Source organism: Fomitopsis serialis, assembly GCF_022376445.1.
Source record: "Fomitopsis serialis strain Sig1Antser10 chromosome Unknown B0H18scaffold_34, whole genome shotgun sequence".
Lineage (NCBI taxonomy): Eukaryota > Fungi > Basidiomycota > Agaricomycetes > Polyporales > Fomitopsidaceae > Fomitopsis > Fomitopsis serialis.
This window is the reverse complement of record NW_025954994.1, coordinates 751-27,149: the sequence shown is the minus strand read 5'-3', so window position 1 is coordinate 27,149 and position 26,399 is coordinate 751. Positions and strand designations below refer to the sequence as shown.

Sequence of the window (26,399 nt, the reverse complement as noted above, 5' to 3'; positions counted from 1 at the left end):
GTTCTGGTGATTACTTCGACCCACAGCACAATAGCAGGAAAGCCTTGGGGAACATCATAGCAGAGCGGAGTAGGTAGGAAGTACATTGGGTTCTAAGTTAGACGAGAACAATGCGAAACGTCCTGATCTCCTTATCCCGCTCAACCTCCGCACCAGCGACGCATCGCACGACGCACAAATTGCTGCCAAGCATGGCGACCGACCGAGTTCTTTGGCCTCCGGACAGTTCTTGAGTAGCCGGAAGACAGTGCATGTCAGAACTACATATACAGAAGGAACGAATGGTCTGGAATTGACATCGAAGTGTAAACATCGGAACTCACAACATGATGTCTCGCTCGTTTCCTCAACCGCTCAGTCAAATACATACGGATCACAACCACTACAAGCGCAAGATAACTTAGAACGAAACATGGTTATAGTAACGAGCCTTATGCTGCGGGAATCATCCGCTCGACGTTGGGGAAACGAGGAGTCACACGAGCGCTGAAGCGAGGCGGGTGCCTGCAAAGTCCTTCATGAGCCGCGAGATAAACCTGATTCACAACTGCAACTCACGAGATAAAGCCATCGAATGTCGAGTCAGGTTCGATAGGTGCACCATTGGCATCAAGCACTTTGGATATTTCGAACAACGCGAGAGTCGATGTCACAGCTATGAAGACTGAGTCCTCAGCAAGAGTTTTGCCCGGGCACACTCTGAACATCAGGCATTAACCTTTCAGCCTTCCCGCCTCTGCATGTGGAGTACGACTTACCGTCGGCCGTATCCGAAGGCGAACTGACGAGGATCCGGGTTTAGTCCGGTTGCCTTGGAATCCAAGTACCGCTCCGGTTTAAACTCGAAGGGTTCAGGATACAGAGCGGCGTCGTGCAGAATTGCCCTGATAATTTTGAGCCTATACACAAGCTAGAACAGCAGGCCGACTGACCAGTTATTGACCACAATCGTAGCTCCCGCGGGAATGTGGCATCCTTCGTAGACGTCGTCTTGCGTCACCCTGTGCGGCAGTGCTTCGAGAGCCCGTGTCAATCTCGTACAGAACTGAGTCAAGCACCACACTCACCTATAGGAGCCACCGGGTTCCATCGGTAGATCTCATATATCAGAGCTTGAATATATGTCAATCTATGGAGGTCATCCCAGTTCGCGATATGGCCAGGCCCGAGTACTGTGTCGAGCTCAAGTTGCGCTTTGCGCTGGACCTCTGGGTATAACATCATGGCCATGAAGAAGGACTCGATCGCGGAAACGGTCTAGAGCTACGTCAGACAGGGAAAACCACTGGTATGAGCCTACGAACCGTGTCTGCACCAGCTGCATCATAATACGAAGGTCAGCAAGTCAGGATACGATGAGACCACGACATGGCGGCGTACCGGAATAGATTGAACTCGACATGTATCTGAACAGCCGTTCTTCCTCCTCACTCCGGTTCGGATTCTCTTCGATGAGGCTTGCCGTAACCGAGGGCTGGGCTGTACCTTTCGCCTATAGAACTGTCATGAGCCCAAAACCAGCATCTCACAAAGCGGACACCTACCACTTGTTCTTTTACGTACTCAAACGGCTCGTCCCTCAGACGATCCGTAGTCCCACGCCACGCCTTGAGCTTTTGCTTCCAGCCAGCACCCGGGAACCAGTCAGGCACGTATTGCACTGCAATACATCAGCTAACGTTTGGGACAGACAGGTATGGTCCGACGCACATGCAGGTATCACATCGACCAAGAACGCCCCCGGTACAGCCGCCAAGCAGTACTCAAGATTCGCCCGCTCAGCCAGCCGGACCAGCGGGTCCTCGAGGCTCTCCACGTTGTATCCGTGGCTGACGCCGAAAGAGATACTCGCGATGAACCTTCAAATGACATCAATGTCAACGCACCCATGGAGGGTATGCCGCCAGTACTGACCATCGCATATGAGACCAGAGGTCCTCGGGATTGTTCAACAACTTCGTCAGGAGTCGGCTCGTCTTCTGCATCTGGAGCTGGCGGATGTCCGCCATCTTGCTCGCACTCAGCGCGCCCGCCATGATCCTGCGACCTTCCCTGTGCCAGCTCCCGTATGCACATACTGGCAGGAACGGCCCGTATCCCATCCTGCGCACGTGCGTTCATTCAGCAGATACCCCGCAAACTCCCATCATATGATGAATGGCTTACAGTTCACTGGTCATCGTCTGGACGGGCCTGTCCGAGTATATCGCGCTCCGTTTCTCGAGCAGCTCGTTGACGATTTCGGGAGAACTGAGCACTATCGTCGGCTTCCCGAGGGCCGACAGATGCATAATGCCACCTGACGGTTGAGAGCGCAATGAGTACCGATGTCGAGGGTGTAGTACTGAAGGCTCACCATATGTCTCAGACCACTTTGCGAAGGTGACCCATGCACGCTCGGGCGGAATTTGCAGCGCATTGCCGATGAAGGGTAGTCCACGGGGACCGGGAGGCAACCTGAGATGCGACCGGCGGGTCACCTGGAGATACAGCAAGTAAGAGAATACAGCAAGGAGTGTGAGGACGTATGGCGTCGGCAGCTCCTTCAGTACAGCCAGAGGACCCGCAGCGGACATCTTGGGGAACGAACTGCTCTCTCAGAGCCGGTAGATAGCAGTTCGAACGTCTCAAGGGAATGGCGAAGGTTGCACGGTCAATCCACAACTCTAACCTTTATATGTATAGCCCAGCCTCGCGATGCGAGCGGCCATTCGCTCCTGTGACACGTTGTTAGCGGGCCTACTGACAGGTGGCGATCCTTCAGCGCTGTTTCCAATTTGCATGTCGCAGCTTTAGCCCGGCTGTGGGCAAACTAAACCGACCGAGAAGCGCATCCCATTCGTCGAGGCGGGACGGCGCCACCTAATAGAAATAAGCGCCTGATCGTGCAGTTTAGGGGCGGTCCTTCGGTCTCGCACGGCGTTCTGTCTGCGGCCAAAGTTGGGCGATCGCCCGTCCCAACAGATGCTCCAAACACGACCTTCTGACTCTTCTGTGTCAGGCGGCATCGCCACACAGGACAAATCTGCGCTTGATGAACAGACTTCAAGATCGCAATCGTCTCGTGCAAAGGGTATGGTACAACACAATACACCTGTGGATTTACACTGGTATACAACAACTATCATCCTCAATGGATCAATACGCGCCCAAGGAACATCAATGATCCCCGACGCACCAAAAACACAGCCTCCTCGTACACTGCAATCCGGGCACATCACAAACAATAGCGTTAAAGTCCAGACCCCGCGCCGAGCTCTTCCCTACTGCCCACGAAGCGACCGGGTATAATCCACAAGGTTCTTCAGCTGCTCGAGCGTGACGAAAATCAGGATTGTCGTCGGCTGCAGACGGGTCCATGCAGGAAGCCAGCCTCTGAACATGAACATCGGGCCTTCGTTCTTTAGCGACGTCTTGATGACTTGCAGGGTCGACTGAGACAAAAATGTCTACTGTGAGCATCGCATGGCGCGCGGAAGTGTAGAGCCATAACGCACAGAACCGTCTTTGCCTGAGGCGCTCATAATCCGACTCTGAGAATCAGCACTCCGTCAGTACAGTGGCGCGAGGGATGCACTTTTGGCTTGTACCTTGATGACATCAGCTGGTGAGCAGACCGTGGTTGCTACCGTGCCCTGCAATGCTCGTTTGAGTACTGGTCATTCACAGTGGTCACACAACACTGACAGCAGCAAAGCTCGCTGTCACATGGACGTTGATGTTATCTTCGAAGTAACTAGTCTTGAGTAGCTCAGCCTTGAAGAAATCGTACCTGAGAACATCAAGAGCTCAATAAAATAATCAGACTTTGCGTTCAATTTGTCCCACTTACGACGCCAGTTGACTCGCGTTCATCAATATGGCACGGAATATGTTCGGGCCAACTCCACGTCCCAGAGACGACCAACCCTCCTCGCGTACCATCTACATCGGAGCGTCAGTACGTTTGCCCACAGCTAATCATGGGTCCAGACGCACGCGTATGAGCCCATCAACGGCATTCTTGTACCCTAGCTGCTTCTCTGGCGGCTTGGCCAGGTCACCTTGGAGTCGGACCTGAGTACGCACGTGCGTCAAGCAAACCTAGCGACCTGGATTGGAAGCACTACAGACCATAATAATCTCTGCGCAGATCTTAATCTCAGCGATCGGTGTGGTAGATTAGGACGAGATTGACGTACCTCCGGGGTTGCCGACGAGCCCCGCGATGCCACCCGCTACATAATAGTATTTGAGTAATCCGAGAGCAACCCCCAGGCTTCTATGTCCGCACCCATGCTGCCCGCAAGCGCTAACTTCCATGCCGGTGCATTCGGACCTGTGGAGGGCAGAGCATGTTCATTTCCATGGTAGTACTCACACGCTCGATGATGCACCCACCTGCCCCTACGATCTTCTTTGCCTCGTCGTACGCCCAGAAGCGGCATACCGAGTATGACATCTGGCGGAGCCATGTTCCCGTAATGCCGTCGAAGAGCCCCCGCACGCCAGCTGTGCGCACGGTCTTACGTATGGACTCGATCATCCTCTTGTCCTCCGTCGCCTGCAACCGCACCTTCGTCAAGTCCAGCGGGCTGTCAGGTACCAGATACGTACATCAGGCTCTCATGTCAAGACACAAGTGAGATGACATACTGTGTTATGGATGCAGCGATTGTCGCAGCGGCACCTGCATGCGGACATAGTGGAGATTAGATCGACGTCGATCGTTCGAGTCGGTCGAAGCCCTGCAACTGTGCTTCTGGATGAACGTAACGCACCTCCGAGCCAGAACGGGTACGGCTGCTTCTTCTTGGGCGGCGCGACGTCAGGCGGCGGGGTCACTGGCAGCGACGCTGCTAATTCCAGAGCCTTCGACATGGTTGCGGTGGGCTGGAAAGGGTCACGACGCCAACGCTTCGGTCCTGAGCTGTATGGTTCGTCTGGAGTTCCGTGACGAAGGCCCTGCACCTGATGCAATACAGTCGAAAGCTAACCGTCCTCGCAGGGACTGGAATGAGCGGACGCAACGCTCGCGGTTTACTGTATATAGGCGGGAGCCGCAGCACGCGCTCTTCTCATAGCCGGTTCACACCGACAACATCCGAAGGGAACGAGCCCGATGCAGACGGCGTGCAGATCTGTGGAGAAGAGGAGTGCCGAAGGGGCGTAGGAATAGGAGGAATACGGGGAGGCCCAGCAGCTGACCGCGCACCTGACGATACATGCCCGCTACATCCTGTTCTGGAGGTCAACTCACTCCAAACAGACGATATCATCCTGGCCGTATTTTCACGCGGGTATTGCATTCCAGTATCCGCAACAAGACTTGCAAGAAACCGTTAACAGGTCAGAGCTTTTGTGGTTCGAAGAAGCCTCAGGTGAGAGGAAACAGAGGTCAGATTCACATTGGTGGTCAGGAGGACGACGTGCTGACGGTGGCGCGGGACCATTGCACCCCGCATCACGTGACAAACGCGTCCATCATTCCCGAATCCTGCCCAGTGCCCTCGCGAGTCGCCGCCAACTCGCCGCCCTTGGCAGCCTGAGGAGCCGTCTTCGCCCGAGCAGCGCTAACGTTCCATGTTCGCACTCGAAATATCGGAAAGAATAAAGCACATGCTCGTAGGTCCATTAAATACACAGACTCTAGTGTGTCCGAGTCATGCTATATTGAACGCATGAGTGACTCGGGCTTCCGTATTCACCTGCATTCAATGGCCCGAATGAAGCTCAGAATGAAGCTCATTCAACACTTCTGGACATGCTGAAGAGTGCAGAGTGGATGCGGACACCTTCCTCGTCCGACAGGCTCTCTACAGCCACCTCCGACTGCTCGGTGCGCTCAACGACCTGGTACCACCGGTATGGCTCCGGACCATCCCAATGATCGCTAGGCCAATAGGCATCGGCCTTCCGGCGCAACCCAATGTATTCCAGCGTAGGAATACAGGCTGCAATTGTGCGAGCATGCTGCTCCCAGTAAGAGGCCTCGAACCACGCTCTGTGTCCCTGGAGTACAATGGCGATCCCTTTGAGAGGTAGAGTTCGGAGGAGCGAGAAGATGTCGATCTGTGCAAAATTGGTGAGTGTCTATGATGTTTCGACAGTGGGCTTATATTCACCAATGTGAGCTTCGCCTCTTCGATAGTCCTGCCCCAGTCATGTCCATGACCGCGATTATATATACTGAGTACCGGTACTGCCACAGTGGTTCTCATACAGCGGACTGAGGGCGCATGACGAGCTATGCACGTAAAAGTGCGCCTGTGAGCACTGCACTCGAGTACGACGGGCAGGATGTGTTGCAGCATAGTGATGGTACCATGTTCTAGGGCCTGGTCAACCTCAGGTCGGCGGTAACTATATGCATCAAGATGCCACCGCATGAAGAAGTGTCGAACCGGATGCTGCAAAGGGAGAGGATGTGATGCTGAGACGAAATCGAGCTTTCGCCAGTGACCAATGTCTGGCACAGCCGCGGAAGGCGTGGCTTCGAAGTGCAGACGGCGCAGATTTGGGAAAGCGCGGGCCATGACTTGTAGATTGACTGAATTCCCGTGAACGAGGTTGAGTTCACGAACAGCACGCCAAACCGTGTGTGGTTCGAGCTCCTCTACGATGTCTAAGCCTCCATTCAGGCTCAAAACCTCCAGGGTTTCAGTGAAGTTGCTTAGAAAGCGATCATCCCCGGAGGCATAATCGCCCCACCACCTCTCATCCGTCTCTTGATCGTTATGTTTGATGATGCAAAATTTGACTTTCCTGGGGCGACTCTGCATATTAGAGAGAAGGCCGAGTGTCGACTCGTCGGCGCGATAGAAGCAGACCTCTTGGACACACGGGAGACTCGCTATGGCATCTACGAGCTGTGGTACATCATCCAAGATGGTTTCTGTGTAGTCGATGGAGATCTTGCGTAGTTCCACTGCACCTCGAATGACATCCGCGAGCGGTCCCGCAAGAGTGAAGTTGTACGTCGGCTGTTCGGTGCCTGTGCCACCGTGACATCCCCCCCATTTGACGCAGAAAGCCTCTTTTCCGAGGGTAAGAGCCTTGAGCTTCCGGAGGCGATGGGACGCGTGCGGCGAGTCGAGCATGTAAGCGCGGAAACCCTTGAAGAGCTCCGGGCAAGCGAGTGATGACCGTTTTGCGCCCTGTAAGCATAACCAAGGAAGCGGGAACTCGACTTCCTCCAAGAAATGCGACATCGCCAGGTTGTGGCCGTCGCGACAGGTCATGGAGAATTGGAGGGCGTCGTATGGGTTGCCGAATGACAAGACGATATCGAGGACGTCCCAGTTCAACGCAGAGGGACTCATGGTGGCCGTCGTGGTCAACCGGTCTGTTCACATGTGGCATGGTCACGGTTGATCAGTCCGCCGACTTCGCGATATGTCCTGAAGTCCAGCTCACCTGTCCGCAGAAACTGCACAATGTAGATGGAGTAGTGGAATGTCAGCGCAGACGCGTCGAGGTAGAGGGAGACGAGGGAGACGTCAAGCCCATTTGCCTGAGCAACCGATTAATATGAGACCACCTATCACCTGAAGCTTGAAGCTTGAAGCTTGACTGCAGGGGAAGGTGTGGTCGCCATCGTGGAATCGGACTTCCTGATTCGGAACGAATCCGCCACATCCGTATTTGGTTATTTGTGACTTGTGCACAAACTGCCAATGCCATGCCTCCACGACTCTGCGCTCTTTGCAATGATGCCCGTGCCATCCTGAAGCGGCCAAAGACCGGCCAGCAGATATGCAAGGAGTGTTTCTTCTGGGTCTTTGAAACCGAAGTTCATAACACGATCACCGAGTCGAAGCTATTTAAACCTGGAGATCGCGTGGCTATTGGCGCATCCGGTGGCAAAGGCGAGTTTCCGTGGATCCTACAATAGTTCGTCGACATGAGGAAGCTGATTGCGTTATGCATAGACTCTACGGTGCTCGCCCATGTCATGAAAACGCTTAATGACCGTTATGAATATGGATTGGACTTGTTCCTCTTGTCTATCGACGAAGGAATCACGGGATACAGAGACGATTCATTGGAGGTAAAGTGGAATGCTAGGCTAACGAAATGCGTGTCTTACCCTCTCGTCTTCACAGACTGTAAAGCGAAACCAGCAGCAGTACGACATGCCGCTCAAGATCCTTTCTTATGACGAGCTGTACGGATGGACGATGGACGCTATCGTCTCGCAAATCGGCAAGAAAAACAACTGCACTTTTTGCGGGGTCTTCCGTCGTCAGGCGCTAGACCGAGGCGCTGCCTCGTTGCACGTCGACCACATCGTCACTGGACACAACGCGGACGACATCGCGGAAACGGTGCTCATGAACAGTCAGTTGATACGCCATGACATAGTATGACTAGAGCTGACACCATGATATCAGTCATGCGCGGAGACATCGCACGGCTTGGCCGCTGTACACTGATTTGTACCCAGGGCGAAGACACCATCAAGCGTTCGAAGCCCTTCAAGTACGCGTACGAAAAGGAAATCGTGATGTGAGTACCGTTGCTATCGGCATCCCCTTCACGGTGACCTTAGGGGCTCCCAGGTATGCCTACTTCAAGAAGCTCGACTACTTCTCGACAGAGTGTATCTACTCGCCAGATGCGTATCGGGGCCATGCGCGAGCTTTTCTCAAGGACCTAGAAGCCGCAAGACCAAGTGCAATCATCGATATCATCCACTCAGGGGAGACCTTCGAGGTGAAGCAGGAGGTGAAGGCTACGCAGAAGGCGCAGCGTGAGTCGCTGAGCCTAACTGTGCGAGGAAGGGCATCTGACGAACCACCCTGGACAGAGACATGCAAGCGATGCGGTTATATGTCCAGCAACGAGCTGTGCAAGGCGTGTACCCTACTCGAGGGTTTGGAGAGGGGCATGGCCACTGCTACAATCGTGCGTCGTTTCTCTCATTTTGTTTTTACGTGCTAAGTATAGGTTTCCCAGACGGAGCGCGCGCGCAAGAGACTCGACGCTGAAGGTCCGGCTCCAGACAGTCTACGCACCATACCATTCTTCCAGCAATTACGCGGCCACATCCGTCAGTCGCGCTAGAGATGCCGACATGACTCGCAACCCTCGCTATACCAATATTTTGCCTCTGTAGCCTTAGGTGAGTTGCCCCCACCCGCTCGGATGGCCGAACTCTCGGAATGCTGTGATCCTCACGCTGCGTCTAGTCATTCTGTAGCAATTTCCCGGTGTGCCCCGTTGCTTGAGCTGTGTACCGCAATGTAATCCGGTCCTTGGGGTTGCCCCACTGACTTTCCGATCGCCTAGCATAACTCAGGTTGCCGCCGGTTTCCTCGGTCGGCGTGCGTAAGTGCGGGGCATCGACAGCGTCAAGGGGGTTTCTTCCTTCCTCTATGTCACACAGCATGTCTCATCTTTACCCTCACACCTCCGCAGAGGTCGACCTGCACGTGCTGAGTTTCGTGCGTCGGGTCGACGCGGGTGACGTGGCGGCGGCGTCGAGATGTATCCGGACGTGAGCGACGTGCTCTGGACGTGCAAAACGCGCTCCGGGTGTCGGATGCGTGCGTGGAGTCGAGGGCGCAAACCGACCTCAGGCCTATTCACAAGAACAGAGGTATGACATGTTCTCGCTGTCTTCCCCCGTGTTCTAAGTTGGTCCCAAGTTAAGCGTTCCGCTTAGACGCTAGACCCAGATCAAGATCATCGCAACCCATGCGATCTGCGCTCGATTGCAGATGCAACAGATTGGTTCGGATGACGATGGTTACCTCGTCAAATCGAGGGATCTCGCGTACACTACCAGGATGGAGCGGCATCCTCTGCGGCCGGAAACGTTGAACGAACACGGCATGGCCGCCTCGAGTGCCGTATGACTGACGACTTCTACTGCCGTCAAGATAGCGCCGACGTACGGACTTTTTTTCCTCTTCCTCTCGGTGACTTAGGGCGATGCCCGACTTCAATCTTTCGTCGGTACGTTGTCGACTTTGTCGGGGCCGCGAATCTAATGTCGATGGAGTCACCGTAGGGAGAGAATTCACTTCCGAGCATTTGTCATCGCCTTTGTGGCACCCTCAGCAGTAAGGTGAGTTTGCGCTCTGTGCTCACTCAGACGGTGCGGCGACCGTCGGCTTTCGGGCATGCTCACGCAGTAGACATCGAAGAATAGCACGCTCCACATCCTATCCTCAGCAATGTTGGCTCCGGCGCTGCGAAGTAAGTTCCGTTCAGTACGGCAACTGATGTGCGTCGGCTCAACGCTATGACGCATCTGCGCTTGTGTCGGCCTTGCCATAAAAGGAAATAAGCGCCTTACCTTGCGTTGCAAAGGTCGAGGCTACTGTCGCGGGGCTCTACATTTGGCCGAGCGAGCCTATCACCGCGGAGTCGGTCAGTGGAGAAAGCGTACAACTGGCACGGTCTCTCAGTCATCGTGAGTCCCCCAAATCCGCTACAGGCCGTCTACTGGCCTCGCCTTACCAAACCCGACGTCTGACAGAGCATGCGCGCGAAAGCAAGACGCCGTCGCGCACTGCCCCTGCTCCGAGTTGAGAGAAATACGCGTACACCTGTAGAGATTTTGCGCTCGAGGATGACTATATGAAGGGGCGGGAGCGTCGAGCTCAAACCGGCAAGTACTGCATCCCCCACTCGTACATCGCACTAAATGGCGTCCACCACAAGAGCCTGCTTTAGGTGCAGGTATGTCATTTTTACAACGTTCCTTGAACTACGCTGTCTAATGGACCCTTTCAAAGGCAAAAGAAGCTGGTGGGTCTCCTCGATGTGGGTCGAGTGTGCAAGACGAACTGACTACCATGCAGAGATGCGACGCTGCGCGCCCGACGTGCCAGCAATGTGTTAAGGCTAACACACCGACGGAGTGCGTATATGGTCAAGGCGCAGAAACATCGGGAATCCAACTGCTCGAGGAACGGATCAGTCGACTCCAGGGACGTATCAGGTTTCTCGAGAGCAACACTGCAGGACCAGTATTGCTACACGATCCGTATCCTCAAGCCCGCACCAGTCAGTCAGCAACACCGGCTAACAGAGAGCGTCGTGTACTTCCCCCTGCTACGACTCAGGCTTTGTAAGCCGTATTAGCCTTTGTTCTGTTGATTAGAAATCCTCTTCTGACGTGTCATGCAGAATGCGGTCGTTCTCTAGCGGTGCTTCGCAGGTTGGATTTTTCTTGCACGTGTCTCGCTTCTTGCAGCGCACGTCGGCTTTGCCCCTGTCCACGTCCCCCACGCATGCATCGACTCTCATCAATGCGGTCTATCTCCTTGGCGCCTACTTTTCCACGGACATCAATTTACAAACCCTCCAGGAAGACTTCCTGGCATACGCCATGGAGGATCTCTCGTCTACGCTCGTAGACTTGCAGCCGGCCGCGATCATGGACGTCTTGCAGGCCGAGGTGCTCCTCGCGTACTACTTTTTCTGCAACAACCGCACTGTCGAGGGTGTCTACCACATGGACGCTGCCTCAGCGATTGTGCTCGCGAGCAGGTTGCACCAGATCCGCAGTGCGCGCTATGCAGCGGTGGCGGGCGACGCTTCGTCTAGGTACCAGCTCACCCCGCCTACCGACCCCATCGACGAAGGACAGCGGATCAATGCGTTCTGGGTTACGTTCATACTCGACCGCAACTGGTCCATCGCGCTAGGCAGGACGACCGTTCTCACCGACGACGAGCCGAGGGGCACCGAGATTGACACTCCGTGGCCACGGTGCATCGAGATGTACGAAAGTGTAAGTGAGCGGTACGCGGCGTCCATGTTCACTTTCGCTGACATGCATCGTGGATACAGAACCCGTCTCCCGAGGGCATGCGCAGCTTGCGCACCGTCCAGACATTCCTCTATGACCCCGTTTTCTCGAACGACGCACAGAGCCCTGCGGCCATGCACGCGAAAGCCTCGGTGCTGTACAGCGCCGCCGCCCGAATCGCCGCTCAGTTCGGCACTAGTAAGAGCAATCTCCACACGAATCACCCTCGTCGTTGACTTTCGCTGACTTTATTATCGTACTGCTGAACTTAGTGAACAACGTGTTTCCTACGGACTGGCAAGAGTTGATCAACCGTGTTGCGCAATTTCAGCAGGCTATGCCATCGATGGACCGCATCCACCCCGCGCGACAGGATCTCTACATCAAGATATTGCTCATCAGCCTGCTCGTGCACTGTGCGACCATAGAGCTGCACCAGCCCCTCGAGGTGCGAGGTACTGGGATCGTGCCGAACTCTAGGAGCCTCACTGCCGCTCTCGCTGCCGTGGACGTGCTGAGCCGCATCAATATTGGGGGGATAGCGCACGTCGATCCGATCGTTGGCGTAAGTCGATCAACTCTCGTAGATACCGGCCGTGCTTACTTACGTCGTTGTGCAGTTCTTGCTTGTGTCTGTTGCACGGGTCCTCGTGCGCGCGCTCATATCGCTTAGGCAGGATGCGGCTGCTGTCGGATCTAGCGAAGAGAATCGACTGCTGGTGGCCCTGGCCCACATACGGTACGCGCTTGAGACGTGGGGCGAGCGGAACGCATACATCCGTGCGTGTCCTTCTTGTGTTCTTTTGGCAAAACCTGACATAGTCACGCACCATACAGGGTCCCAGCAGACTGCGCTCGCCGACGCGACGCAAGGAATATAATCCCCAAAACCCTACTTTCCGAGATTGTCACTTGTTTTATTCTTTACCGTATAGCTCACTGGGTGATCTTAATAATGACGCTGTCGTGTTCTGATATAATCATCCTATGTACACATCGCTGACCCTGCTTTCCAATCTCTGCATCGTATCACTTAACTTACATGTTTTGTACGCCGTCAGTCTGCTGCTAGATCAGTCACTATCGTATATTATGAATTCCGAATACATCACGTACTAGACTCGTTCACCTTTGTAGTTACTGTGCTCAGTATGCAATGCATGCCCAGCGTTGAGCCAGCGTCATCTTTTTTTTTGGAGTAGCAGTGCAGATGCTACGTACTTACTGGGCAGTTGGTAATCTCGCTCAAGACCCTCCACACGTGGCGATGCGGGGTTTGTGTCGAACCTACTAGGGCAGTTGGCAGAAACGTGATGGGGGTGCCCAAGGGGTGCCGGTCCCACCATGGCCTCGGCGCCTTAGATGACCGTCCTCTCCCCCACTCAAAGAGGTTTTTTTAGGGTCTGCCTGGGGGAGACTAAGTAGCCTCGGCGGCTCACACCGACTACCCGAGCCCGACTGCCCGAGGCTACTATTCTCTCGATGCCATCGCATCCAGCGTACAGTAAAATGAACTTGTCAGTCCCGTCCGATGGATGAGTAGGGGACGGAGGACGCATTACTCAGGGTGAGCATCGAGCGACATCGAAGAGAAAGTCGACTTTGCATGTAATGATTGAAGGTGATTCATTGACCTTTACTAATACGCAACTCTTAGTAGCCGTGGGAATATCATCGGTAATTCCCATTTTTGGAATCTATATCAGCCTCCTGCTGTCACGGTAGCGTCCGAGTCGCGATGTTAAGTTACGAGCTGATGATGTCTACCACTCAAGATCTCTTAATTGATCTGAACCCGCTCTGCTCTCGACTTTCGGATCTGAGTACTATGCGGAAACACGCGGCTGCGACGAGGGATATTGAAGTCCACATCCGGAGTAAGTACAGTCTTAGTACACTCCAGTGCGACGAAGTAAGTGGTCCCAGTCAGACCTGTCCGCGATGTAGTGTGTAACTACTCATCGGCCGATGTCTTCTCCAGGGAATCATGCTGTTATCAGCCATACGAGCCGGAGCCTCTAGTAGCGCGCGTCCAGCGCTCCGGTGTAGCTGAGGCTTGTGATGCAATCTGTCAAGAGGACTTCACAGGAACGGGCGTTCGTAAACTCCCAATGGCGGCCATACCTAATTTAGACAGGTACACTTCCTCGGCCACTCCGCCTCTGTCACGGAAACGGTGGACCACCGACGACGCCAAAGTTCATGTCCTCGATGATCGGTCGGTGACGACAAAAGACGTTTACTCCTCAGCTATGTTCTGCGACAACCTACTTCGTTGCTTTACGAATGTAGAGGTAGTCAACACCGTGCGTCGCGCGTCCACGCCTAGGAGTGGCATGGCCGGTTGCATTCCATCGCATAGCCATAACTCCAGCATGAAGGTATATGTACGAGCCAGGATGCAACATCTGTGGTCGGCAGGTGAACACCGATCTACTGAACAAAGTCCATGTCTTCTCACATTCGAGCGTGTCTACGGTGCAGGTGAGTAACATGTTCTGTTTCAAACGCTGTGGCACACAGCTGATACTCTTCACAGGCGTAAGAAGATCGTGAGTATCCACCATCATCACCTATCAGACCATCTCACGTGTCGTGACCACTTTGCAGAGGTGCGATGGGGTCCGTCCGACGTGCTACCAGTGCGAGAAGGCCGGTGTACACGACGACTGCATCTACGGCGGAGAGTCCAAGTTTCACGGGGCGCAGCTTCTCGAGGACAAAATCAGTCAACTCAAGTCGCGGATCGCTCAGCTCGAAGGCAACACGTCAGGTCCTGTCCTCCTACACGACCCGTACGCACTTTTTCACAAACGGCAACAAGGACGGTCTGTACGCAGCAGAAACCGTCAAGAAGTTCCAGTGGAAACCTTACATGCCCTGTAAGTTGATCCCATCACTGTGTCTCGCACTTTATTTTGGCTCTGACGATGATATAGCGTGCACTGCTTCTCAGGAGCGGCATCCCAGACCGGTTTCTTCTTTCACGTTCCTCGCTTCTTCCAAAGGATCTTTGCGCAACCAATGATCAACTTACCGAGGCACGCGCGTGCGTTGCTGAACGCGGTTTGTCTGGTTGGGGCGTACGTGTCGGTTGATGGTCGCCTCCAAAGCCTCCAGGCGGATTTCCTCGCCTCCGCACTGGAAGACCTCTCGGCAACGCTGGGAGATCTGAGCCCACCCGCCATCCTGGACGTGTTGCAGACGGAGATTCTGCTCGCGAACTACCTCTTTTCCTGCAACCGCCCCTTAGAAGGCGTCTATCACATGGATGCCGCCTCTGCCATGGTGCTGGCAAGTGGCATGCACGAGCTCGGAGGCGGGCGCCAGACTCTGCCAGCAGACGCGCAACTTTCGAGGTACCAACCTCCTCCGCCTGTGGATCAAATCGAACAGGACGAGCGGGTCAATGCGTTTTGGGCGATGCTAGTGCTCGACAAGTGTTGGTCGCCGATAATGGGCCGCACGCCTATTCTTCCAAACAACGGTCTCGAAATGGGGCCGGCGGATGCAGAAGCACTGTTCAACGTGAGTGTCGACGTGGGAGTGCTGCAGCATTGACGATTAATCGTAGCTACGCAGCAGTCTCAGACTCAGTTCGGCTCACATGCGGTCGCCGTTGAACAAGACCCTCTGAAACTGCACGCCAAAGCGGCTGCGATCTACTGCTCTGCCACTCAGGTCTCGGCTCAGTTCACAAACGGTGAGCAGAACAATTTGTCCGGTCACCCGCGAGACACTGATCATTTGACACTCTCAGATGTGGCCGCTTATGTATTGGGTTCGACTGACCTCGACGACCGCATCATGCGGTTCCAGGCAGGGCTACAGACCCTCAACGCGATTCATCCTACCAGACAAGATCTGCTCAGCAGACTGCTCCTCGTCCACATGCTGGTCAATTGCGCGACCATACAGCTGCACAAGCCGCTCGACCTGCGAGGCAACGGGATAGCGTTGGATAGCCAGACCTTCGCAGCCGCGTGCGCCGCTGCAAACGCACTCAGTCAGATCAACGTTCGCGCGCTCACGTTCATCGACTCGTCCATCGGGGTAAGCGGCATCCTCGCATCCTTGCAACCGCCTGTCTTACATATGCATGTCTAGTTCCTACTGCTCTCCGTGGCGGATGTTCTTGTTGGCGGGCTGAGGCTTCTCAGGACAGACCCCGCGACGTCGATGCCCGCAACCGCGAACGAACAGAATATCTCCATCGCCCTTGCGCAGATACGCTTTGCCATGACGACTTGGGGCGAACGGAACGCGTACATCAGTACGTCTTTACTTGACTTACCCTTCCACATCAAGTATCTTATTTCTCAACCTCCACGCAGAATCACAGCAGCACCTCCTTCTCAGGGTGCTCGAGGTCGTCTGAGATCGTTTGATTTAACTTATGTACTACTTCCACGTTTCCTCGGCTATGTTGTATAGATGTGTGACTAGATCCCGACTGAAGCTTTCTGAGCGATCCGGTGGCTGTGAGTTTATGCTGTACTTGTACGAAGTGTATCGATATCTAGAGAGGGCGACATACTAACCCGCCCACAATCTATGCATACCACTTGTCTGAACAGTACCAGGTACTTGCTGAGCGCTGGACCATGACAGTGTGATAATCTATGTTTAAGTCGGAGGGTCTCAAAGGGTCCGCCAGCGTTCAACACCTTGCCGGGGAGACGTCGTACTGTATTATGAGGTCTATGAACAAATCCTACAGCAAGTTATCAATAACGGCAAGTCCATGTATATCATGTTGTAAAGTCCTCACAATCGGGCATTCAAACTGATGCAAGAACGGATTCGGAACGTATTGCTGCTTTAGTCCACATGATCCAAGACCTCCCGCGCCCTTTTTACGTAGAGCTCAAACCGCTCCTCAAAACCTGTGCATATCCGTTCCGCGACACCGAGGCTCGACGGCACTTTATCGGCAGCGACGGCGATGGAGATCCCGCCAGCATACGAGATGATACCCATTCCGATTGTGCCTGTACGACGCCACGGCGAAAGCGTGGTCAATGCACATTACGAGCAAAGCAGTCTGGATAGACTCACCTTTACCGCCTTGAGGAGGGAGCACGGTCCATTTGAGCACTTCCTTGCCTTGCAAGGTGATCGTGCTGTTTGCGGGGCCAGGAACGCTGAATGCATCCGCGTTGTTAGCAGCCCCTCTGAGATGAGTTTCCGCATCTTACTTCGTCAGAACAACAGGGACTGTACAGACGTGAGTAAAGGTCGTCGAGCGGAGGCTACACAGGGCTTACATGATTGCAACAACGTATCATATATCGGCTTCATCAGCCATTTGTTACACAGCTCCTTGAGTTTCGGAATCGGTTCCGCCAGCAGGGATAGGTTGAGCAGTGCAGGAAACTGACCCGTCAACTGCAGGATATTGAAACACATCCTCGGAAGCAGGCTGCGTTTCAGGATAGAAAGCTCTCTACGGCACTGATGGATGTGTGCGTGAAGCTCGCGTATTGTGACATCCTTAGAGAGGTTTGGCGACGGGTTCAAGTCCACCTTGGACCCCGTCGATAGGTTCCTCATCGACCAGTCGCCAGGAGTGCGTATGCTCATCGGTCTATAGCCCCGATCAAAATGAGCACCCAGCGCGAGGTCAATCCGACTGGCTGCTTACATGAAGAATCCAATCCTAGGCGACGGGGGTACCGTCCTCAGCCTGCGCTTTTTCTGCTCCCAAAGGCCGTTCAGCTGGTTCGCAGGCCTGGACGCGATCTCCTTCCCGAGCACGTCCGCCATCACCGCGCATACGACGTCGTTCAGCGTGACGTGCCCCGTCTTCGTGCGTGCCTTCTCGCGCTGTTCCTTCGGAACGCCAGCGACTGCGCTACCGGGCTTCGCGCCAGAGAACGCCTGCTGGCAAAGCTTGACGTCCTTGATGCTGAACACGCGCGAGCTGGCAAACTCCCGCTCCGTCACGCGCGGGCCCGGCTGGGGCACGGTAAGCATGCCGACGCGCCAGCCTGAGCAGGCCCTAAAGGGGGAGAGAGCAATCTGGTGCGCGGCTTGGTAGACACTCCAGAAGAGGCCGACGAACGTCGAGACAGCGTATACAAACCAGAACGCACAGGCCATGATGAGTTCGAGCAGTGGTGCGGTCCATGTATTCGTCGCCAGCAAGTCGAGCGGTCGGAGAGAGCGGTGGAGCTTGGAAGGTAGTACCTTTCCTCGCTTCACCGCATGGAGGTAGTCCGCCGCCGAGTCCATCTTGTGTACCAACTCGTCGTGATACGAAGTGATGTGGAGCTGGCTGAAACCGAATCCTTGACCATCTGCGAGGGCGTGGTGACTACGGAGTGTTGGGACGGCTGCTGAGAAAAACAGGGAATGGACACACCCTCTCATGATCAATGCACTCTCAGCGTCGGTCTCGTCCCTGTAGTTCTCAACAAGTATGGCCTCCCACAGCGGGTGCTTCAGGTCCCACTCTTGAGCAATGACCTTGCCCATCTGATACAGCATCTCAGCATCACTAGCAAGAAGAAACACAGACAATGGAGCAGAACCCACGAACCAAATCATTCAATTCGTGTTTCCCGGCCGGTTCCGGGAGACTGACGGCGTGAATGTGATTCTTGAGGTTGAAATCTGGGTCCTCTTCAAAGCGGGCGCCGTGAAATCTTCTGAGTACAGACGTTACCCGTTGCTTGTACTTCGGGAACTTCTCGGACTGGCGTTGCGCTGCCTGTATGATGCATCAGGGAAAGCAGTTTTGTATAAACGAGCGGACGCACTGAGTATAAGTCCTCCAACGTCAACCTTCCCTTCAGGGTGTATGCCGAAGTGCACACCTATCATGCGCAATGAGTAGACACGACGCGATAGACTAGAACGATGCGCTTACAGGGTTGAAGTCGGTAACGTCAGCCAAGAGGAACCACAGGTTGTCCATCCCGCCAATCGATTGCCGTCGCTCTTGAAAGTCTCTGCAGAACCAGTTGACACCCAGAAGTATTGTCTTCATTACCCGTCCTGTGAAGCCATCGGAGTCACGCCGGAGGCCAAGGAGAGACCACTGCGCCTTGTGCTCTACATTCAAAGCACGACCATTAGTGCCGACACCAAAACTGCCAGGAATCCTGAGACAACGGTCTTCGACCATCTTGGGACTTGTGGGATCGTACAGCGAGGGAAGGGAGTGTAGAAACCTGACCTCGCACAACTCATATTTATGTTGAAGGAGAATGCGATTAGTATCAGGTCAAAGGACTTCCCAAGCATACCACCGTCCAGCTTTCCTCATGACCCTGTGGACCGCCCCGCGGACGCCCCAGGTCGGAGTGATGTGTGGCCATACTTGAAGCCACTGCGCTCGGAGGTCAGATCGACTCCGATGCGACATACGATGTCCTAGTAAGTGGCGACCTCGCGCACGCAACAATTCGACGCGGTCGCACGACGCGGCGCAGTTCTCTGCGATCTGCGGATTGACAGACTGTAGTTGCATAGCTGTCGGCGACAACGCCCAGACTGGCAGAGTGGACGCTTATCAAATCAAACTCTGACGCCGTTAGTCGGACTCGACGCACGTTGAGCGGTACATACTGATGGCTCAGAGAAGCACTAAGATTCCTCGCAGACGTGTGAGACCGAGAATCATACGCACTGCTGAAGGAAAGTCAAGGGATTGACAAATGAACGGATCATACAAAAACAAGGAAGCAAGGCACAAGAGATCGACAGACGTTGTGCAACCCTAGAGCAACGTTTCATACAAGGTCCGATGCGCAGCGGCGGACACGTAGTGCACTTGCTGTAGCGTTCCCGGAGCCATTCGCAAGAGTGAGATCATGATGGTAATGTCTGTTCGAACCAGGATATTCGGCAGAGAAGTTGTCCTTCATGTACACAACCGCCGTATGTCCCATCGTGTTTGAGCTGTTCTGTGAAGCATAGTACTGTTCCGGGATCGTGCACACCATGTCTTGCCCAGGATTCAGGAGCCAGTACTTGTGCCTGTGCACGCGCCATCAGCCAAGCGCAGCTATGACACCAAGCTGAGGTAAGCGGACTCACTGTTTGAAGAGCATGTAAAGAGCTGTTGCAAGGAGCGATCCGAGGCCGTCGCCAACCCAGTACTTGCATCGTAGTTAGCCACCCGTGGCAAATCCGCGTGGGTCTAGTATACACTCACCACCCAATGACCGCTATATGGGAATCCCGTGACGACGGCTGGTCCGAACGCCCGCGCAATGTTCATACCCGCGCATGTGTAGTACACGCCCCAGCTAAAGACGAGGCGCACATCAGGGCAGAAACATGCACACAGTGAATCCTACTGACAGATGGCAGACGAAGCCAGTGAGGCCAATCCCGACCTTGAGAAATGAGAGGCTAGTCAATTGTCAGCATAACTCTTGTCGTTTGTAAAATCTCACTGGAGCAAAAGGCGTAGCAACATGCTTCTCTACCGCCAACATAAGTACGGACAATACCAGTGCCGCAGTGATGAACATCTCTATGAACACGCCCTGGGCAAGATTGACGCCATTTGCCAACACAGTGCTGAACACTTCATTAGGGACGGGTCACAAGCTACAATTAACACTCACTTCGACAACAGCGGACCCGGTGTGAGCGCAAGAACGATAGCCGCAGCCGCGATACCCCCAGTGAGCTGAGCAAAACAGTAGAGAACGAAGCGCAAGGGGCCGATGACTCCGTTCAAGAAGAGAGCCAGGCTGATGTTAGGATTGAAAACGCCGCCGCTAGCCCGGTAGAAGATCCAGACAGAGATGAGTAGACTGAACCCCATGGATAGCGCGATGTATAGGTCGTGCAGAATCGCGGAGGGTGCGGAGGGGTCCATAGCCAGTTCTGCCTCCGCTGCCTGTATCCCCCCAAATGCCAAGAGCAAGAAGAAAGTCGTCCCCAAGAACTCGAGGATAGCAGCCTTGACATCGGCTTGCCAATTATCAAACAGCCTTTTGAACGAGAGTTTCGGTTGCGACATGATGTAGCAGCAGGTGGTTCGTCTGCTGAGCTCAGCGTTGGACAGAGTGAGGGCCGGCGGGATGTTGAGGGTATACGGAGGTACAAGAGCCGTGCTTGAAGACTGGCAAGAATTGTGCCAACCTCATTTCTGTCTTGACTCGTAGTCGCGGCAGACGTATCAAAGCTGACCGAGCGGTGGGCGTGGTCAAGCCGCGACGGTGTCTGCACCCAGCCAGTGGCAGCCACATTTGTTTACGCGCCCAAGATCATATCGCTACGAGACTCCTCACAGGTGGTAAGTAAGTAGGATATCCCCAGAAGTACAAAACCAATCGTTGCAGCGATGACAAGAGGAGATCACTGTGTGCAGGCGCCGACGCGCTGTTGCTCGCGCGGGACGAGACATCAGGATGTTGCTCGTTGACGTCAACTTGAACCATCCTGGGATACAAGATCGACCTTTGTTACTGTTCGTGCCATGCGTTAATTAAGTAGAGGAGACAAGAGAGCGAGAGACCGCTGAGACAAGCTTCATGCCACTGGCACACGCCAACGTTCACCACGCTTTGCCAGCTCTTGCCCGTCCCTAGCCACAACGCCCGGATCGAACGCCCGCGCTCAGCGAGGTGTCGTGGGAGTGCATTAACAAATCCTACAGTATTGGGAAAGGCAGGTGTACGTGTATCATCCTATAACGTCCTCGCAATCGAACAATAAAACTAATGCTAGTAACGGATTTGGAACGCGCCTCAAGGTATCTCTGTTTTAGTCCAGATGGTCCACGACCTCCCGCGCCCTTTTGACGTAGAGCTCAAATCGCTCCTCGAATCCCGCGCATATCCGTTCCGCGACTCCAAGGCTCAACGATACTTGATCGGCAGCAACGGCTATGGAGAGTCCGCCGGCATACGAGATGATCCCCATCCCAATTGTGCCTGTACGATGTAACGATGAGAGCGTGGTCAACGAGCAAGGCAGTCAAAAGGCTCACCTTTACCGCCTTGAGGAGGTAGTGCTGTCCACTTGAGCACCTCCGTGCCTTGCAAGGTGATCGTGCTGTTTGCAGGGCCGGGAACACTGGATGGAAGTGTGTAGTTAGCAGCTAGTCTGTGCTACGAGGTTCCGCGTCTTACTTTGTCAGAACAACGGGGACTGTACGGACGTGAGTACAGGTCGTCGGGCGGAGGCTATGCGGGGCTTACATGATTGCAATACCATGTTATATATCGGCCTCATCAGCCATTTGTTGAATAGCTCTTTGAGGTCCTTGGTCGGATTCGCCAGCAGGGAGAGATCCAACAGCGCAGGAACCTGTCCGGTCAACTGCAGGATATGGAAGCACAACGCCGGCAGGAGGCTGTGTTTAAGGATTGAGAGCTCTCCGCGGCACTGGTGGATGTGCGCGTGAAGCTCGTGCACTGTGACGTCGTCGGATACATTCGTCGACGGGTTCAAGTACACGATGGACCCCGTCGAGAGATTCCGCATCGACCAGTCGCCGGGAGCGCGCGTGCTCATCGGTCTGCAATCTCGTCACAATCAGCAGTCAGCGCGAGAGTAATCTTGCTTCTCACATAAAGAACCCGATAGGCGAAGGCAGCACCGTCCTCAACTTCCGCTTCATCCGCTCCCAGGGGCCGTTCAGCTGGTCCGCAGGTCTGGACGCGATTTCCTTCCCGAGCACGTCCGCCATCACCGCGCATACGACATCGTTCAGCGTGACGTGCCCCGCTTTCGCGCGCACCTTCTCCCGCTGCTCCTTCGGAACGCCAGCGACCGCGCTACCAGGCTTCGCGCCAGAAAACGCCTGCTGGCAGAGCTTGACATCCTTTATGCTGAACACGCGCGAGCTGGCAAACTCCCGCTCGGCCACGCGCTGGCCTGGCTGCGGCCCCGTGAGCATGTCGACGCGCCAGCAGGTGAGAAGGAAGAGGGCGGTTTGATGGACAGCTTGGTAGACGCTCCAGAAGAGACCGATGAACGTCGAGACGGCGTAGACATACCAGAACGCGCATGCCATGACGAGTTCGAGCAGCGGTGCGGTATACGGATTCGTCGCCAGCGAGTCGAGCGGTCGAAGAGAGCGGTGAAGCTTAGAAGGTAGCACCTTTCCTCTCTTCGCTGCGTGGAGGTAGTCCGCCGTCGAGTGCATCTTTTGGACGAGCTCGTCGTGATACGACGTGATGTAGAGCTGGCTAATAACAAATCCCTGACCATCTGCGAGGGCGTGGTGGCTATTACGCGTCGGAAAACTTTAAGTGGCTGAGATGAGGAACAGACACACCCTCTCGTGAGCAACGCACTCTCAGCGCCGGTCTCGTCCCGGTAGTTCTCCACCAGCACCATCTCCCACAGCGGACGTTTCAGGTCCCAATCTTGAGCGATGAACTTGCCCATCTGATACAACAGTTTGACACGGAGACACTCAGCCAGTGGAGTAGAACTCACGGACCAAGTCGTTCAATTCGTGTTGCCCCGCTGGTTCTGGAAGAGCGACAGCATGTATATGATTCTTGAGATCAAAGTCAGGGTCCTCTTCGAAGCGGGCGCCGTGGAACCGCCTGCACACAGAGGTTGCCCGTTGCTTGTATTTAGGGAACTTCTCTGACTGGCGGTGTGCTGCCTGTGTGATGCAGTCGGGAAAGTCACTTTCGGATGATCAAGAAGGAACAAACGCACCTTGTATAACTCCTCTAACGTCAACTTCCCCTTCAGAATGTACGTCGACGCGCACACCTGTTCTGTGTTAGAACTAAGCACGACCTGACGTAGACGGTGCACTCACCGGGTTGAAGTCGGCAGCCTCGGTCAAGAGGAACCACAAGTTGTCTATCCCTCCAATTGATTGCCGTCGCTCTTCAAGTTCGTTGTCGATCCAATCGCCAGCGGACAGCAACAACTTTGCGACCCACCCTGTGAGGCCACCGGTGCGCTCGAGGTCAGTGAGCGACCACTGCAGCTTGTGCTCCACGTTCAGCGCGTTGTTGCCGACATCAAAGCTGCCTGGCATTTTGAGAAGATCATCTTCGACCATCTGTGGCCTATGTGACCCGACAGGTGGTGAGGGCGCAAATATTAGATCCCCTCGCGGCGCGGCAGTTGTAGTAGAGGAGCGTCATTGTGGCGTCGGGCCGTCGGCGTCTCTAAGAACTTACTGTAAGTACTATATCGGGTCACGATCTCGGCCACCTTAGCATTCGACAAGCCCTCCTCACTCTGTATGGGCCATAATGACCTGTATTATTCTGAGAAGGTATGTTAAAAGACCTCAGGAATATGAGAAAATATGAGAAAAAATATACAATCATTGAGTCGAGCTCAGTAGCTAAAATTCTGGTCGAGAGTAGGGTGAGCCACACTGCTTACCAGAAATAGGTATCATCGCAAAGGGTGATTTTTCCTGCACACAGATCTCAGTGTATTGGCTTCAGATTTTGTACAGGCATTACAAGGATGCATTGAGACATGCGACAATTTATTTCATAGCTATAGAAGGGGTGGTTGCTGAATGAGACTCGAGTGACCGACTACCTAGGCTGTCCGAGATCGTGACCCGATATAGTAAGTACTAACTTACTTACCTGAGTTTCATTATTATCTGAAGTCGAATCGTCACTGCAGCAGATTGGCAGCAGATGGCCATTCTCTTTCTCCCACCGTCACGACCATCTATACTGACTTGCAAACGTTGCATCTCTCCGCTACTTCGTCTGCATTGTGTAGTCCTTGCGGACAGGTGAGCTGGGCTTGAGGGCCTATGGCGAATGGACTGATTGACCGTGCTCACACATGAATAGACCACTTGACTGCGATGACCACGGGGAGGTCCTCCATGTTGAACTGGGACGTCCTCGATATCGTTCTGTCATTCGCAAACCCATATGAGGCCCTCCAATTCTCCATGACCTGTCGCGACGGCCACAATCTAGCGATACCCCGTTTCTTAGAAGAAATCGAATTCCCGCTTCCCTGGCTACGTTTACCGGGCGCAAAACGCTCGTCATTGGCTTATCCTGAGCTCTTCGAGGGCTTCCGCGCTTACATGCTCGACTCACCGTATGCGTCCGATCGCCTCCGAAAGCTCAAGGCTCTTACCCTCGGGGATGATGCTTTTTGCGTTGAACGGGGCAAACGAGGCTCAGCCACCGAACCGCCAACGTACACCCTCACTCTTGCAGCACCGCTCGCGGATGTCATCCGGGGTGCAGTGGAACTACGCAAAATCTCCATTCATTACGCAGAAGAGATCTTTGACGACGTGCCGCAGCTCATAGATGCCATAGCAAGCCTCCCGCGTCTCCAGGAGGTCCGTTTCTGGGACGCCGATGTGTTGACACTCGGTCTTCTGTCCAGGATGCAGAGTCGCCCCAGGAAAGCGGAACTCCGCGTCGTCGAATATAACGATCGAGAGACGGATGAGAGGTGGTGGGGCGATCATGCCTTCGGGGATGACCGCTTTCTAAGCAACTTCACTGAATCCCTGGAGGTTCTGAGTCTCCATGGAGGCTTGAACATCATACAGGAGCTCGAACCACCAATGGTTTGGCGTGCTGTTCGTGAACTCAAACTCGTTCGTAATGATTCAGTAAACTTACAAGCCTTGGCCCGAGCATTCCCAAACCTGCGCCGTCTGGACATTTCTTCCAAATTTTCCCCTGCTGTGCCTCACATCAGTCAATGGCGACAACTAGACTTTGTCTCCTCGGGGCGTCCTCTCCCTCTGCAGCATCCGGTTCGACACTTGGACATGCGTTGGGATTTTCGAAAAAAGCCAAGCATGTCCGGTATGCTCGTTGGTAGGTCCAACCGACACCTGGAAAGACCTACTATCAATATGTTGCAACGCACCATGCCTGTCGTATTGGGATGCAAGGCTGATCCGAACACGTATGCGATCATAGCTCGTCACGCGCCCTCGATTCGCTGCATGAGAATCACACCTAGTTGGCGTTGGAGCCATCGCGAAAATGACAGGAGCTTGACCTGGGAGGACGCCGGGACCTTTTTAGTGAGTATTGGGACTTTATCTAAGTATCACATTCGGTGACCTTGAAGGGTGAGCAGACCGAAGAGTTCTCGCTTCTCCGAGCTCTGCCCCTCCAAGGGGTTGCTATCGTACTCTGGGGGCACATACCGTGGTGCGAGACCTCCCACTGGAAACAATATGCTCGTGTCATTGGCACCTGTGTTCCTACATTGGAATATATTGGCTTGCGCCGGCAGGCTGAGGCTGAAGAGTATTACGATCAATGGGATCGGCAGGAGCGGGAGCCGTACCAGTGGTTTCAGGTTGCTGGGCGCGAAGAGCAGTCGGAGGTGGATGTGGAGACTCTGTCGGACGAGGAAGGAGGTCGCGTCCAGTCTGGACTCTTCAGCATGGCCTGAGATGGCTGAGATCCGTGTTCAGCCGCAAGTATCCTTAGTCGTACTTGAGTCGTACGTGTTTTTTCTATCTGCTAGTCAACGCTTCATAGTGACTGCTTGAATATTAGTACTTATCGCAGCATCTGGATCAATAGAATAGGTAAATGTGTTCAGTATCTGGCCGTGATAGTCCGTATACGGTGAACGCCTGTACCAGTTGTGGGCTCTCCGGACTGCATAATCGACGACATCAATTATCCCGGTATATGGTGCTAAATCTTCGCTCGTGTCCGTGTGCATTAGCGGAGGAAAGAGACGGCGAAAGGCCGGT

The 26,399-nt window shown here is 54.3% G+C and overlaps 9 protein-coding genes across 9 annotated transcripts; 3 read left to right on the top strand and 6 right to left on the bottom strand.

Moving 5' to 3' along the window:
• Positions 1 to 25: 25 nt before the first annotated feature.
• B0H18DRAFT_1007818 (cytochrome P450) lies at positions 26 to 2,638 on the bottom strand. The gene is made up of 12 exons (XM_048028750.1): positions 2,357 to 2,638; positions 2,167 to 2,299; positions 1,915 to 2,103; positions 1,711 to 1,859; positions 1,545 to 1,660; positions 1,381 to 1,492; positions 1,305 to 1,318; positions 1,068 to 1,257; positions 933 to 1,014; positions 759 to 884; positions 559 to 699; positions 26 to 504 (listed from the first exon to the last, which is right to left on the bottom strand). The coding sequence occupies exons 1-12, from the start codon at positions 2,574 to 2,576 to the stop codon at positions 432 to 434; spliced, it is 1,545 nt and encodes a 514-aa protein (XP_047893213.1). The 5' UTR covers positions 2,577 to 2,638; the 3' UTR covers positions 26 to 431.
• Positions 2,639 to 3,003: 365 nt separating this feature from the next.
• B0H18DRAFT_364689 (dicarboxylic acid transporter) lies at positions 3,004 to 4,939 on the bottom strand. Its single transcript, XM_048037775.1, has 12 exons — positions 4,761 to 4,939; positions 4,636 to 4,669; positions 4,381 to 4,574; positions 4,274 to 4,318; positions 4,182 to 4,217; positions 4,114 to 4,124; positions 3,979 to 4,056; positions 3,833 to 3,924; positions 3,688 to 3,772; positions 3,591 to 3,635; positions 3,498 to 3,533; positions 3,004 to 3,434 (listed from the first exon to the last, which is right to left on the bottom strand). Exons 1-12 carry the CDS (start codon positions 4,858 to 4,860, stop codon positions 3,264 to 3,266), a joined length of 927 nt encoding a protein of 308 aa, XP_047893212.1. The 5' UTR covers positions 4,861 to 4,939; the 3' UTR covers positions 3,004 to 3,263.
• Positions 4,940 to 6,383: 1,444 nt separating this feature from the next.
• On the bottom strand, positions 6,384 to 7,526 carry B0H18DRAFT_1104584 (uncharacterized protein; the record flags this gene model as incomplete). The annotated part of the gene is made up of 2 exons (XM_048032614.1): positions 7,396 to 7,526; positions 6,384 to 7,324 (listed from the first exon to the last, which is right to left on the bottom strand). A coding segment is annotated over exon 2 (918 nt), but the record flags the coding sequence as incomplete, so codon positions are not given.
• A 107-nt stretch (positions 7,527 to 7,633) lies between these two features.
• B0H18DRAFT_364575 (uncharacterized protein) lies at positions 7,634 to 9,072 on the top strand. Its single transcript, XM_048037774.1, has 7 exons — positions 7,634 to 7,847; positions 7,911 to 8,029; positions 8,085 to 8,319; positions 8,373 to 8,487; positions 8,541 to 8,731; positions 8,789 to 8,886; positions 8,938 to 9,072. The coding sequence occupies exons 1-7, from the start codon at positions 7,661 to 7,663 to the stop codon at positions 9,043 to 9,045; spliced, it is 1,053 nt and encodes a 350-aa protein (XP_047893210.1). The 5' UTR covers positions 7,634 to 7,660; the 3' UTR covers positions 9,046 to 9,072.
• A 1,712-nt stretch (positions 9,073 to 10,784) lies between these two features.
• B0H18DRAFT_876938 (uncharacterized protein) lies at positions 10,785 to 15,850 on the top strand (the record flags this gene model as incomplete). Its single annotated transcript, XM_048040522.1, has 8 exons — positions 10,785 to 11,059; positions 11,119 to 11,725; positions 11,866 to 11,941; positions 12,016 to 12,357; positions 13,877 to 14,124; positions 14,324 to 14,625; positions 14,683 to 15,230; positions 15,480 to 15,850. 8 exons carry the CDS (start codon positions 10,785 to 10,787, stop codon positions 15,848 to 15,850), a joined length of 2,769 nt encoding a protein of 922 aa, XP_047893209.1.
• A 714-nt stretch (positions 15,851 to 16,564) lies between these two features.
• Positions 16,565 to 18,872, bottom strand: B0H18DRAFT_954935 (wax ester synthase-like acyl-CoA acyltransferase domain-containing protein; the record flags this gene model as incomplete). The annotated part of the gene is made up of 9 exons (XM_048042306.1): positions 16,565 to 16,734; positions 16,802 to 16,917; positions 16,942 to 16,960; positions 17,011 to 17,330; positions 17,388 to 18,059; positions 18,108 to 18,220; positions 18,285 to 18,455; positions 18,505 to 18,561; positions 18,615 to 18,872. The coding sequence occupies 9 exons, from the start codon at positions 18,870 to 18,872 to the stop codon at positions 16,565 to 16,567; spliced, it is 1,896 nt and encodes a 631-aa protein (XP_047893208.1).
• Positions 18,873 to 19,782: 910 nt separating this feature from the next.
• On the bottom strand, positions 19,783 to 20,723 carry B0H18DRAFT_933452 (aquaporin-like protein; the record flags this gene model as incomplete). Its single annotated transcript, XM_048041753.1, has 5 exons — positions 19,783 to 19,848; positions 19,905 to 19,998; positions 20,054 to 20,088; positions 20,149 to 20,275; positions 20,323 to 20,723. 5 exons carry the CDS (start codon positions 20,721 to 20,723, stop codon positions 19,783 to 19,785), a joined length of 723 nt encoding a protein of 240 aa, XP_047893207.1.
• Positions 20,724 to 21,115: 392 nt separating this feature from the next.
• On the bottom strand, positions 21,116 to 23,819 carry B0H18DRAFT_1007779 (wax ester synthase-like acyl-CoA acyltransferase domain-containing protein). The gene is made up of 9 exons (XM_048028749.1): positions 23,490 to 23,819; positions 23,384 to 23,440; positions 23,157 to 23,327; positions 22,989 to 23,101; positions 22,279 to 22,938; positions 21,907 to 22,226; positions 21,838 to 21,856; positions 21,696 to 21,781; positions 21,116 to 21,639 (listed from the first exon to the last, which is right to left on the bottom strand). The coding sequence occupies exons 1-9, from the start codon at positions 23,736 to 23,738 to the stop codon at positions 21,470 to 21,472; spliced, it is 1,845 nt and encodes a 614-aa protein (XP_047893206.1). The 5' UTR covers positions 23,739 to 23,819; the 3' UTR covers positions 21,116 to 21,469.
• A 543-nt stretch (positions 23,820 to 24,362) lies between these two features.
• Positions 24,363 to 26,089, top strand: B0H18DRAFT_1211289 (uncharacterized protein; the record flags this gene model as incomplete). The annotated part of the gene is made up of 3 exons (XM_048036411.1): positions 24,363 to 24,440; positions 24,502 to 25,274; positions 25,928 to 26,089. The coding sequence occupies exons 2-3, from the start codon at positions 24,516 to 24,518 to the stop codon at positions 26,087 to 26,089; spliced, it is 921 nt and encodes a 306-aa protein (XP_047893205.1). The 5' UTR covers positions 24,363 to 24,440; positions 24,502 to 24,515.
• Positions 26,090 to 26,399: the final 310 nt, after the last annotated feature.

Coding starts and splice junctions, on each gene's coding strand:
- B0H18DRAFT_1007818 (XM_048028750.1), bottom strand. CDS start 2,576: ATGTCCGCTGCGGGTCCTCTGGCTGTACTGAAGGAGCTGCCGACGCCA. Junction 1,661..1,710: donor GGTCGATGTGATACCTGCAT/GTGCGTCGGACC, acceptor GATGTATTGCAG/TGCAATACGTGCCTGACTGG. Junction 1,015..1,067: donor GAACCCGGTGGCTCCTATAG/GTGAGTGTGGTG, acceptor GGGCTCTCGAAG/CACTGCCGCACAGGGTGACG.
- B0H18DRAFT_364575 (XM_048037774.1), top strand. CDS start 7,661: ATGCCTCCACGACTCTGCGCTCTTTGCAATGATGCCCGTGCCATCCTG. Junction 7,848..7,910: donor TGGCGCATCCGGTGGCAAAG/GCGAGTTTCCGT, acceptor CGTTATGCATAG/ACTCTACGGTGCTCGCCCAT. Junction 8,732..8,788: donor GGCTACGCAGAAGGCGCAGC/GTGAGTCGCTGA, acceptor CACCCTGGACAG/AGACATGCAAGCGATGCGGT.
- B0H18DRAFT_364689 (XM_048037775.1), bottom strand. CDS start 4,860: ATGTCGAAGGCTCTGGAATTAGCAGCGTCGCTGCCAGTGACCCCGCCG. Junction 4,670..4,760: donor GTACCCGTTCTGGCTCGGAG/GTGCGTTACGTT, acceptor GTCCGCATGCAG/GTGCCGCTGCGACAATCGCT. Junction 3,636..3,687: donor TGACAGCGAGCTTTGCTGCT/GTCAGTGTTGTG, acceptor CGAGCATTGCAG/GGCACGGTAGCAACCACGGT.
- B0H18DRAFT_1007779 (XM_048028749.1), bottom strand. CDS start 23,738: ATGGTCGAAGATGATCTTCTCAAAATGCCAGGCAGCTTTGATGTCGGC. Junction 23,328..23,383: donor CGTTAGAGGAGTTATACAAG/GTGCGTTTGTTC, acceptor TGCATCACACAG/GCAGCACACCGCCAGTCAGA. Junction 22,939..22,988: donor AGTGCGTTGCTCACGAGAGG/GTGTGTCTGTTC, acceptor GACGCGTAATAG/CCACCACGCCCTCGCAGATG.